A 13,685-nucleotide genomic window follows, 5' to 3' on the forward strand; every position below is an offset into this window, starting at 1 on the left:
GTCCAACCAACTGTCTCTGAAGCTCATGGGCAGAGTTGTGGCTGCCTAGGTCCAGACCTTTCAATCCACCCACTCCAAAGAGATGACTGATTAACAAAGGAACCGGAGTGTAACAGTTCTGTCTGATATCCGACAAGTAAGAAGGCACAGATAGTGGTACAAAACATCTCTAATATTGCATTTTCAGACGAGAATTTCCGACTCCAGCATAATTGGAATCTTTTGGCTTCATTAACTGGCAATCCGAATAACCACAATGAAAGAAATGATAGAAAACCAGAACGTTTGCAAATAGTAAGCCTCACTGACCCTGAAAGGTTTTAAAACCAAAAATATGGAGTTCTTTATAGGCAACGATTTGAAGTTCATCAATCCACAGAAGTAGTTTGTTTCCGGACCAAATATTTTGCCCCCAATGAAAGCTTACCCGTACAATTTTAAGCTCCTCTTGGATCAGCTGGAAAATGCATTGTCACAAAGTTGAAAATAGGGCTGTTTTTCTGAGAAACTCATGGAAAGTTTTTATAGAATCATGGTTCTCACAGCAACAAAGCAACAAACATGATGATCTTATGGAATATGATATTAAACTACGGAGTAAAATCATTGTATTATTTAGTTATGGTTTTGAATGCAGAAATGTAAAAATGTTTACTGTGTTTTATCACTTTTACATAAAGAATCAAGTGAGTTGTATTTTCCAGTTAAAGTCTAAGGCCCCGGCCCCACGGGAACGCATACGGCAAAACGCATAGGATTAACGCAAACGCAATCGCCAAAAAGCTTCCGTCCACACGCAATATACACCGGATAGTGTCTGCCCACACGAGACAGCTCCGTTTAGATCCAACCGCTGGAAAAGCTGCAGTACATATGCCTAGCCTGTACGTGGCGCTGTAACTTCCTCCACAAAAGCAGCGAAGAAGAATGGTTGTCATGGCTGCACTTCTGTTTATTCTCCGCGGTGGGGACCGAGAGAACCGGGCAGAGTTTTTCGCCGGTCAACGTGTGTTAAAGTTTAAATCTTCCGGACAAAATTATAAAAGTGCCGGTCAAAGGTCTTCTTTGTTATTTATTGAGCTTTAAAACAAATGAATAACGACTCTATAATGATATATAATAATAAAATACATGGAGCCTGTCTCTTTTTCCTCTCTTCTGACAGCGTCAGTGTCTGTCTCATGCAGCAGCTGATCCAGTAATGATGACTCGACAGTAAAAATAAACATATTTATAACTAGTTTAGGTAGTTTGAGAGGTAATTAAAATAGCTAAGGGTGATGATCTGACTTGTGCCCCGGCTCCACGGGAACCCATACGGCAAAACGCATCGGAGTAACGCAAACGCAACCGCAAAAAACCTTCCGCCCACACGCAATATACACCGGATTGTGTCAAGCTCCACGAGACGGCTCCGTTTACATCCAACCGCTGGAAAAGCTGCAGTACATATGCCGAACCTGTACGTGGCGCTGTAACTTCCTCCACAAAAAGCAGCAACTTCCTCCACAAAAGCAGCGAAGAAGAATGGTTGTCATGGCTGCACTTCTGTTTATTCTCCGCGGTGTGGGCAGAGGGAACCGCGCAGAGTTTTTCGCCGGTCAATGTGTGTTAAAGTTTAAATCTTCATGCTTCCTCATGCAGCAGCTGATCCAGTAAGTAAACCCGACAGTAAAAATAAACATATTTATAACTGGTTTAGGTAGTTTGAGAGGTAATTAAAATAGCTAAGGGTGGTGATCTGACTTGAAGTGTGTGTTTTGCTCCCGCTGCATCACAGCGGGAGGAGCTGCGTGTCTCCGTCCTGTCAGATTAGACTTCACTCGCGTTTATGTCCATATCAAGATACATATAAATAATCTGAATTCAGTGTGCAGTGTACTTTTGCGGGGGTGAGCAGCAGAGGTGGGGAGAGGCGGGGCTATTGCGTCGTCATTATCAAAAAATGACCGTATAGAGGCGATCGCACGGAGCCGTTGGACCCCCCAGAGCGCTCCGTTCCCAGATCTATCCACCTTTGGACCCGTTGTCGTTTGCAGGGTCCGTTTCTATCGTTTCGTTAAGGCGTCGTGTGGCAAAAAGGGCTATACGCAAGAGAAATATGCGGATACAACCCGTTTTCGTTCCCGTGGGGCCGGGGCCTAACACAGAAAATATATTCCCAGAGACATTTCACTGATAGGCCATAAAGACATTCTACATATATTTATTAACAAAATACGAGTAGTCAAATCTAAGTACATATCTGATGTTAACATATGATACAGTGCAAGGTCTGATCCATTGCTGTGAGAAAGTCATAATAAATACAAATATATTGAGTTAGCAATGCATTTGAGATTGGTTTGCTGGTGAGGCCATAGGATGTTATTAACCAAAAGATCCATGATGCCATTTTAGTGAAAGATTATCTAAATTACGACCTCGCCCTGGGGAGAAACCCTGCTTCTCCTGCAAATAAATAAAACAGGATGACTTCCCTCTTAGAAATGTGCATTTAGTACAATCCGAAACCACTGATCTGATCATTAAATTGGGTTATTTTAGCGCAAGCGGCTATTTTCACAGTACTGTGTCATATATCATATCCTCTTCCCCTCCAAACTCATATTACCAGTGTCTGCCATGTCTTGGCAGCTCTGCGTAAGCTCACTGCCTGACAGCCCCGCACTGCAAACCCTGACGCGGAGACATTCATCAGGGTCGGGGAAATATTGTTTGACTAACAATAATAGTGTTTTTATTGATTTCCTGTCGCTGTGAGTTGCTGCTTATAAGAAGCAGCACTCACTGAACACAGAGCCACCACATGCACACAAACGGAAACGGAAATTCACACACATACTCCACACACACATTATAGAGTTTATAGCTCTGCAGTCTTCATTTTCTGCACTGATAAAATATGGCAGAGCTCAGGTAAAAGCGCTGCTGACTGAATCTTTGATAGTTCTGAATTATCTCTGGGTTTAATCCTAAGGAATATCTGATGGAAGCATCTACCTGGATGTGCTGAATTGGATGAATTAGAGGAAGTGAATTATCTGCTTTTTTCGGTGTCCTGGGGTGCATTTAAGTAGAAGGTGATGAGTAAGACGTTGTTGCAGTGCAGCATTATGGGAAAACTACAGTTGTGAGCGTGCAAACCTACCTTATCCATTACATGATACACATACACACTGAGGAACGTTGTGCTCTTGAAGTTTTTTTTTTTAAATCTTTACTTACCATTGTAAAGTTAGATTAATATTGGTCTTCTTTAAAAAAATGTAGTTCCCCATGTACAGAACAAGCCCTTCCTACAGAATAACATCTATTTATAACAAGGACCTTTACAAACTAAAACCATGAATGACCATTCAGAAATATTAAATACTCCTCTCAACATTTGTGGTTTGAAATAAAAAATGGTTGAGATGTTAATGATTGCTTATATGTTTTATTCAGTGTATTTGTCCTCATACAATCTCTTTATTCTATTCCTCTTTGTGTTACACACAGGCATCCTGAGGTCCATTCCCAACAGCACCGTCCACTGGGGGTCTTTTTCTTGTGATAGAGTTCAATCTCACAACAGATTGCATTTCATCAGATTCACTCAAGGTCAGCCCATTTTTGTGTCTCAATGTGAAATAGTTTGTTCTTTAATTACATTAGTTTGAAACACTGTAATGTGCAATTTATACTTTTTCTACAATTTACTAATGTTTTTAATGTCTTTTGATACTTTTAGACTACTTTGATTTTATTGTGTTAACATGTGCTTGCCTCTTGATTTACTATGTTAGTTTAATAAAGGGGCCTTATTTCGTTTTTGGGACTTTCCCCTCTCCTGTATTGTGTTATAGGTCATTGTGCATGTAAATGGCCTACAAACGCTGAAATCCCTTCATTGGACTCCTTTGTTCACTTTCCTAACATAGTGACATCACTATGTCACACGCACTTCTATTGGCTAGCGCTCCAACTAATTGTACGTGATAGTCTAAGGGGCGGGACATCTCTAAGCGGCTAACCAATCAGAGCAGACTGAGCTCTGGTTTCAGACAGAGGGTGAAAAGAGGTGCTGCAGTATGGACAAAATAAAGAGCTTTTATTTAGGTTCTGTTTCTGATACTAAATTGTTTTAAAAGTGTTTTACAGTCCCCTTCAAAACTATTGGAACAGCGAGGCCAATTGCTTTATTTTTGCTGTAAACTGAAAACAATTAGGTTTGACATCAAAAGATGAATATGAGACAAAGGGTCAGTATTTCAGCTTTTAATTCCAGGTATTTACATCTAGATCTATTAAACAACTGAGAAGATAGCACATTTTGTTTAAACCCACCCATTTTTCAAGTGAGCAAAAGTATTGGAACATACTGACGTGTGTTTTTTGTAAAGAAACATCACCAACAATCTCCAGAGGGCAAGAGGGAAGGTATCAAAATCCACCGTTAGCAGAAGACTTTGGAAACAAAAGTACAGAGGCTACACCAGAAGATGCAAACTACTCATTAGCAATAAGAATAGGAAGGCCAGATTTGAATTTGCCAAAAAGTACAGAGACGAGGCTCAAAAGTTCTGGGACAAAGTTTTATGGACAGATGAGTCAAAGATGAACCTTTACTAAAGTGATGGAAAGGCTAACGTGTGGAAAAAGAAAGGATCCGCTCATAATTCCAAACACACAAGCTCATCTGTAAAACATGGTGGAGGTAATGTCATGGTTTGGGCTTGCATGGCTTCTTCTGGACGGGCTCATTGATCTTCATTGATGATGTAACACAGGATGGCAGCAGCAAAATGAACTTGGAAGTCTACCGAGACATTTTGTCTGCCAATTTAAAGAGAGATGCAACCAAACTGATCGGGAGATCCTTCATCATGCAGCAAGACAACGACCCAAAACACACTGCCATAACAACCAAGGAGTTCATCAGGGGAAAGAAGTGGAAGGTTCTAGACTGGCCAAGTCAATCTCCAGACTACAACCCTATTGAGCGTGCATTAGACCTGCTAAAGAGGAGACTGGAATTAAAAGCTGAAATACTGACCCTTTGTCTCATATTCATCTTTTGATGTCAAACCGAATTGTTTTCAGTGTACAGCAAAAATAAAGCAATTGGCCTCGCTGTTCCAATAGTTTTGGAGGGGAATGTGTATCTCTTCCTCTGGGCTTTCATCTTCATTATTTAGGAATTTCTTTTGGGATTTTTAAAACCCCAAATGTATAAACACAAACTAGCTTCATAGTCATTTATGTTGCCAAAACACATATGAATATATTGATAAAATGTCTCCAAAAAATGTACAATATCACTTTGAGATTGTATCCTTAACCAAACTTCACTCAACACATTTGCCTCACGTCAAACTCCGCTCATCGTCACCAGTGATTATTCTTGCAGAGGCTGATTCAGCTTCGCTTTAATTATACCTGTCTGCAGCCTGTCTCCACGGAGCAGACACCTGTAAAAAAAAAACTAAAAAACATCCAGCTTGTCTGTCTCCTCTCAGCCGCGCTCACATTACACCTAATGAGAACACTCCGGTTGTCCACACATGAACATCATAATGTCATTCCTTTTACGGGACAGTGTGTCTGGGAGATTTTGACTCGTGCCTCCTCTGTCACTCAGTGGTTTTATTCATCACCATGATGTTCCAGTGCTGTCAGTGTGTGCGCCTCTGAAATGGCCCGATGGCGTGAGGAATCGTTCCGCCGTTGAGTCTTATGTCACTGTCATGCCAACAGCTGCCGTCAACAACCCTCCCAGGGATCATTCAGTGTGCAAACATTTAGAAGATGTAGCAGCCTCAATGGAGATATTCGGCCCATTAGGCTGCCTAGAAAACTGACTGGAAAAAAACTGATTTTGTTAATAATTTTGTCAGAAATGTCCAGTTGCATTGCTCTAAATGCTTTAGGCTGAATCGTAAGTTAGCATTGCAAGGGCTCCCTCACAGTGGGATTTTTCTATTGGGTTTTTGGAATATTGTGGAAAATGAGATACATGTTTATGACACTTAAAATGTTTCTCAGCAGGATAATCTCCACATATTAACACCACTTTTATTATTTTTGAAGTGTAAATGGAATCGCCACAATAAACGGCTAATCTTAGGCTATAAACAAACTACCTCACGACCACATGACCTAACATCACTCCTGCTAGGCTAAAGGTGGCTAATGGTCGTCGTGATGACATTTAGTAGTCTCATTTAGTGACTGCTGTTTTAAGACCACATGAAAAAGTATGACATTCACCAGTGGGGTATTTTATGTTGTAGAACAAAACGTAAAAAAATACTTTTTACTCCATTACATTTATCTGACATTTAATTTAATTTGCATTCAGATTATCTGCTTGTATAAAATAAAATATTAAAAAAAAGTAATAAGTTAGCCTCTTATTTTTGGTGTGCCAGGTAATTAAATAAGCACCACATTAACTAGCTGTGATGAACACATTAATGCATCCATAATTATTATTATCCACTTTTGATTCTAAAAGTATCTTTCTATGGCAATACTTTAGACTTTTACTTGTAACATAGTTTGTTTACAATGTAGTATTGCTTCCTTTGCTAAAATATAATTTCGGAATACTTTTTCAACCATTGTTAAAAATGAATAAAGCTAAAAATGGCTGCTACCTCAATTTATTTTGGACTGAGAATTTTTCGCATTTGAAAAAACAATTATATTAAACTGACAGCTCTTGTGAAGAATAAGGTTTCCCCGCTGCTGCCTTTACTGTTGTGTCCAACCTTCATGTAAAGAGTAATTTATATGGAGAGATTGGACACACGACCACACATGGAGATGTTGCTCGTGGATTTTCTTTTTGATTGATATTCTCGGCAGTGCATGCGTGCCCTGCTATTTTCTTTTGCATTTAATAACAGAGGTTTCAACTTTCACAGCGCTCGTTTCTCCTGACATGCATTCAGCCTTCCGCCTTTTGCTCCGAAGAAAATAACAGTGGATCACCCCATGCAGAAGTTTCATTGCCTTGTGAATCAGTTCACATTTCAGGAAATCTCCATATTTACACCCTGGTTGCCTTCTGCCTGCTGCATTTTGTGTTTTGACATTTCTCTCTGACAATAACATGGTCTGCTGTCTAATGTCTTATTTATTGCAAATTAGGTTTTTTGCTACACGTTCATCTTTTTTTTTAAAACATTTGCTGAGAGAGATGTGAATATTTTCTTTTCTACAAGTTGTTATGCAAGTTCGGGATTGTAAGACACAAATAATTGAGATGTCACTTAATTTAACTTAAATTAGATTTGTAAAGGAAACTTTAATCAAAGACGTCCCTCTGTGTTTTTTGTGGATGTAAAGATGATACAGGTGAATAGAGTTGACATTTAACTAATAGATATCACTGAGAAATGTAAGCTAAGACTATAATATTATGTTTTACAAGTCTTATGAAATGATATGTATACATATGCAAATAGGGCAATATCTATTGCTAGGGTTTTGTCAATTAAGGAGAAATCTACAGACACACATTTAGTAAAATAAACCACTTTATGGGATTTTTGGATGTTGTTTTTCCACCTGTCTGAAAGAACACTGTAAGGAAAGCAAAATAGCCCAAACTTAAGATGGACCAATGCATGAAAAGTAATGTTTTTGCCTTTATTGGTTTGCCTTACAGAGCAAGTATTCCTCAAAAGAAGCACTATGATGTAGCTTGTGAAAATGTTGCGTTTTATATTTCATTGGATATTGGTTGATAAAAGATGTTATTACATGAGATACAAAAAAAAACGTTACTATTGAACAATCAACCGAGGTTTTGTTAGTGTTGAGACATAGAAAACATGAATATTTCCCGACCTTATTGATCAATCATACCTGGGAGGGCGGGCTCTCAGTTAGGTTGGGTTTTGGAGCCTTATATAGAGTACATATTTGATAGGAGTTCAAGTGTTTGGATCCAAACTCTCTGTAAACACTTCAAAGCTGCAAAAAGATTGAATGAAATTTACCTCGGCATCTGCACCACCTGCTGCTGTTTGATTCTCAGCTTAGAGAGATTCAACATCATACCTACAGCTGCATACCCCGAAGCAGCCAAATGGGGTGCAGCCTATAAGCCAACCTTCAGTTAAAGAATCATTCATTATTAGATTGTAAGCACTAAAGCATCACTGTGTGAGTAAGATTTCACTAGTAGATATAATAGAGTAAAACAACATATTTTGCTTAGTATAAAGAAGCATAAATTAAAAAGAATGTAAAGTACCAGAACCTCAAAATTGTACTTAGGTACAGTACTTAAGTAAATATACTTAAAATGTACTAATAACATTTCTCCACTGTTAATAGTATCCTGGTAATCCCTGGAGACACAGACAGGGGTGATGGCCCCAGCCTAACTCATGAAGTATATCTTGTAGCTTGTTTCTCTCCTGAAGGTAACTGATGCAGAGCACCTGGATGCTGCGCTCCAGGGGACAATAAAAGCCCCACTTCAGAGTGTCTCTCTTAGTTTCTCTCCTAGACTCCTTCCTGCCAGCAGCTACACATTTTAGCCTTTGTTTTGCTTTATATTACAATAAATGTTTTAAGAACTATTGCTTCATCCCACTGTTTTTTGTCATGGCCTAGAATCGGGGTTATGACACGACACTGCATGCTTTTAAAAGGTCAAATCTAACCGTCTCTCTCTGCTTCCCCTAGCACGGAGGGAGGAGGACAATGGGGGTCGGTGGGGTTCCCCCCCAGGCCCTGCTGTGGCTCTTCCTGATCAGCTTCATCGCTCTGGTGACGCCCCTCAACCCGGACGACCCCAACGTGTGCAGCCACTGGGAGAGGTCAGTCCCCCCCCCCCCCCCCCCCCCCCCCCCATATAGTTTACTCTCCAATATTCATAAACGCTGCTCAAAACTGCCGCAGCGAGCTAATGGACTCCCTGCCACAAATCAGGGACCGAGGGTTTGCCAATAATCAAAAGCAAAAGGGAAAAGGTTTACTCCTGGGGACACGGCGAGGCCGTAAATCCAGAGCCATGCTAATGTGACTGCTTGAGTGGTCTCGCCACTCAGTGCAACACTGAGTAAAAAGCACAATGTCATTTCTGATGAGAGCTACAGAGTGCATGTGCTGTGATCGATAATCTTTCAGTGTAATCAGCGGGAATTGTGGAAATGGATATTACCTCTATTACAGTTTTCACTTCTCACCAAAGGTTAGACTCAGTTCAGTAACCTTTATTCAACACAGGAGTGTCAACACCTGGGTCAGCTACAGTAGGTATTGTTCCAGGTAAACAAAATTAGCCCCTGAAGAGAAAATATCAGAAATCAAAAATCGAGTTCTGTCCGGATTCTTTACAAATGTGTGTTTTTGAGGGTAACTGGAAAAGAAAAACATGAAATGGAAGTGCAACAGGCTTCTTGTTAATGTATTATTGACAAATATTTATAAAAAATTAGGGATTAAATTCTGCATGTGTCTTTTAGCGATGGTTTTCAGGCACCCCGGTAATGTGTGTTTGATTTGTCCTATCCCTCCAGCTATGCAGTGACTGTGCAGGAGTCGTACGCCCATCCATTCGACCAGGTCTACTACACCCGCTGCACCGACATCCTCAACTGGTTCAAATGCACCAGACACAGGTATGGACTCAGACAGCTACTCATGGTAGCTGCAGAGGGCACTGTTGCAGCAACAAGTGATTATTCTCACTATCATCTAATTCTTTAATCAACCAACCAATTCATGAATTTAGTTTAGAAATTGCATGACATTCAAAAGCCATAGGTGACGCCCTTACATTGCTAATTTAGTTTGACAAACAATTCAAATATAAATTCATTTCAATTGACTGTAATATTGAAATCAAGAATAGCTTTTTTACTCGATAAATGTAAAAAAAAAAGTTAAAAAAAAGTGTTAATCATCTATTCCACAACTTCGACAAGCTTTCTGCAGATCACAGTTAATGGCTTTTAGACCTAATTAAAATACAAAATGTATGTATGCATTTCATTTGAAAGCAGAGATTTGACTTTCTTGCTCCGATACATACTCTTGATATAAGGCACAATAGCACATTTTAACTTCATGATCATCATGGGCAAAATAATTCAGAATAGCAATATTATAGGGATCTATAAAAGATTTGAAAAAAAGATATTCTGTAAAATGTATCTTCAACTTTGTGTATGGAGTTGGAGGGAGGGTCATAATACAAGATCCCTCCACTTCTCGTTGGGCTCAATGATCGCCCTGTGGGGGGTTCTTTTTTCAATGATAACCGCTTCGCTGCACATTATCCCGCTTTTACACGGCTACTTACTAGATAAACTATCGAATTGACTCCCATTATTAATTTAAATAATTGTATTGACATAAAAACTATCGTATTGCTTCCGCTCAGAAAAAAATTCCACAGTTTACCAATGGCTGGCAACAGCAACGTAACTTAAAACGTCGGTAGCACTGATCGAGGTTTTTCTATAACTGTCCAATTCTGTTCTGAGTTTCTTTTCCAAGAACATGTTCTAAACAATGCCAGAGCCCGTACCGTGTTCCTGTTAGTGTGTTCCTGTCTGCCTTCTTCTGCTTAATTATCTGACGCCCAACACTCTGTCTTTTAACCTCTTTCCTTCTCTCCCTTGATCCTCCTTAGCAACGGTCATTATTTTGCTAAGCAGCGGTGTGTTATCAAGTATTAATAACCTTTGAAATATCCGAATTGACAAATCGGAATGTAACAATGTGCAATATAAAATACACTTAAATAAAACAAAGATATTTATATAAACAGAAGTTTAAGTTTAATGCCCAAAAAAAGATAAAGTAAAAGATATATATATTTTTTAAACAGTTCCTGTGATCACGTTTTGACCATTGCCTTGCCGTCCTTATCTACAAACACTATCCGGTCAGTCCACATGCAGCACGTCACCTCGTACAGCATGCACTTCTGATGCTGAAGCTCCGAGGCAGTCAGTCACCAGAGTCTACTACCCAACGCCGTCTGATGTGGTCATTTTGATGAGCGACCGTCAGCGCATCGGCTTTAATGACCACATTAAGCTTTATAGCCGCCAGTTTAGCTCCTCCAGCTAAGAGCTGAGTCATTGATCTTAAGCTGAAAATGTCAAGACAACATCAGTGTCCTTGAATGAGTGGGAGAGACTTCCTCAAAGTGTCGCTTATTTTTCAGGAGTGTACTGATGTGAACACTTTTTAGTATGTTTTTATGGAGCAGCATGATTATCGTTGGTTATAACCTTTAAGTAAATATGCTATTTAACGGAAAGAAAAATCGCATATTCGTCAACTTTTTTGTGTGTGTGTTTGTGTGTGTGTACAGGATCAGCTACAAGACGGCGTACAGGAGAGGTGTGAGGACGATGTACAGGCGACGCTCACAGTGCTGCCCGGGCTTCTTTGAAAGTGGAAGCCTGTGTGTTCGTAAGTTGTTTTCTTTTTATTCCATTGCAACTTTTAAATTAAAAAGACAATACAAGACAATAAAAGAATGCTGTGCTAACTATAAGTAGGTTGACCAGGTGCAAACAAGCCACATGCAGGACAATGCGATTTAAATATAATGTCCATCTCACCCTTAAAGTAAACATTTATATTGCAACTATTAGCTTTTAAATATGAATAACAATGTTTTACTGTTCGCAAGAACAATGCAAGTAAAGGAATATAATTGGTTTGAATTCCTTTTTTTTGTCTAACAAACAATCATCCACAAACAAGCGCGTATTGTTGGGGAAAATCTCTGAATCTGGAAATATGAGCATACTGCTGACCTGTATGATTGCGAATGCTGCACAGTGTGTTAAACGTTTTTTATTTCAGCTGCTGTTACCTCATCTGCTTGGTAATCCTCTTTTAGTTTCAAGAGGAATCTATCTATAGATTGACATTTTTCTCTATGAGCCGGGCATTTCTTGTGAGTTTCGCATGTAGTGTCGCTTCAAATCGTAATCACATCCATGCGTGATTGAAAAATAAAAATTCTGGCAAATCTCTTTGAATTGCCCTCAACGGGCTGCTCCCATAAATATATACATTTACTTATCAAATGCAGGACATTCGCTCAATTTGTGTGACAAATTGTAGAAATGCTTTGCAGTACAGTACAAAACAAAACACCTGGCCACCCTACTTACAGTATGAGGTGAATGTAAAGGATCTATAATTGTAAAGGTTAACAAAGAAGGTTTCTTGAACAAATACATTACAATCTCAATTTTTCTATGAATTGTAATTATTATTTAATAGCTTTCTGCATTGCTTGACATCAAGTTGGTACAGTGCCTTGCGAACGTTCACCTACTGAAATTCAGGCAGTAATAGTATCGATTCACACTTAAAGTATTAGCCTACAGAACAATACAATGGACACTTCTTACAAATAACTAAAATCTGCCCTTTTTAGGTTTTTAGTAACAATGTTATCCTGCTAGTAACCCGACATATTTTAGGAGTATCACAGTAATCTGATTTTGTCTTTGTTATGTAACTGTAAGGGAATACAGTTACCTTTTTTGGGTATCCTGATTAAGTGATACCGTTACATGAAATCAGTTACTCCCCAAGCCTGAATAAAACGAATCGATTGGAAGTCTTGTACAAAGCATTTTTGAGAACAATGTTTAACCGACAACAATAAAGTGTCTGATATAACAAAGATATAAAAAGACCAAACAAATGACTCAGTTCACATTACACTGGGCAAAAAATGTGACTTTTTTGTAGTTCCATTCAGACAGCACTATCTCCAGAATACACAGCCTCCCTGCAACAAACAAAATCATTTTCCTGTCATCTGCATTGTTATTTTCCAAACTTTTTTTCCACTTGATACACAGAACGTTTTTTTCTTTCTTTCTTTACAGGCTTGTTAAAATTGCAGTGTATCTTGCGGAACAGTGATTCAATCTCAATCGTTATCTTTTCACTTGCGCCCAGGCGGTTATCTATATCTGCCGTTAGAGCTGTCAAAGTTAGATCAATCCGCCTCGTTTACAAAGTGGATCCATTTCCGCTTAAAGTTTTTACCACGGACAGCTTCAACACAAATGGAAGGAAAACAAGGGAAACAAAAGCAACCACAAACATCCACTAATATGGAGTTAGATGTCGGATATCTCGCTTATTCTGGAGATAATGTTTGAAGAGTAGTGTCTTTCTCAGTCAATAAGGGCAAAGTATTCCTCTGTTGCCTTTTTATTTTAAATACAAGAGACCGTTTATCTTCGTGATATTTGTCACATTCACTTCATATACAATGAGCGTCATCCTTTTATTTAATGTTGATGATAAAGTGAGATAAAACAGCAATATTCTTACACGGTTCCTTTTGATTTGAAGCTCGTTTTAAGTTTACCAAGCTAAAGAAAAACTTTAAACAAAACATCAGACAATTAGACGAAGCAGATGAGACGACAGATGTTGAGTCAAAGCTGATGCGACACAAACACTGGATTCTTTATTTAACTGTAAAACCTTCAGCTGCTGCTCTTAATTGTTGGAGAAACACACACACACACACACACACACACACACACACACACACACACACACACACACACACACACACACACACACACACACACACCACATTTCCAGTTCTCCTTCATAACTATTTATTTAATCTGATACAGCTGAAGAAGTCATAGAACACACCAACTTTTAAACTGTTAATTATA

General features: G+C 39.0%; 1 protein-coding gene across 1 annotated transcript in view; it reads left to right on the forward strand.

Moving 5' to 3' along the window:
- LOC117472246 (multiple epidermal growth factor-like domains protein 11) overlaps window positions 1-13,685 on the forward strand; it is a 150,344-nt gene that overhangs the window by 29,358 nt on the left and 107,301 nt on the right. Inside the window, exons 2-5 of the mRNA XM_034117420.1 lie at window positions 3,502-3,603; window positions 8,686-8,819; window positions 9,522-9,623; window positions 11,330-11,430. Coding sequence (XP_033973311.1) covers window positions 8,704-8,819; window positions 9,522-9,623; window positions 11,330-11,430 — 319 coding nt within the window. The 5' untranslated portion in view covers window positions 3,502-3,603; window positions 8,686-8,703. The remainder of the gene's footprint in view (window positions 1-3,501; window positions 3,604-8,685; window positions 8,820-9,521; window positions 9,624-11,329; window positions 11,431-13,685) is intronic.

Source organism: Trematomus bernacchii, unplaced genomic scaffold (genome assembly GCF_902827165.1).
Source record: "Trematomus bernacchii unplaced genomic scaffold, fTreBer1.1, whole genome shotgun sequence".
Taxonomy (NCBI): Eukaryota; Metazoa; Chordata; class Actinopteri; order Perciformes; family Nototheniidae; genus Trematomus; species Trematomus bernacchii.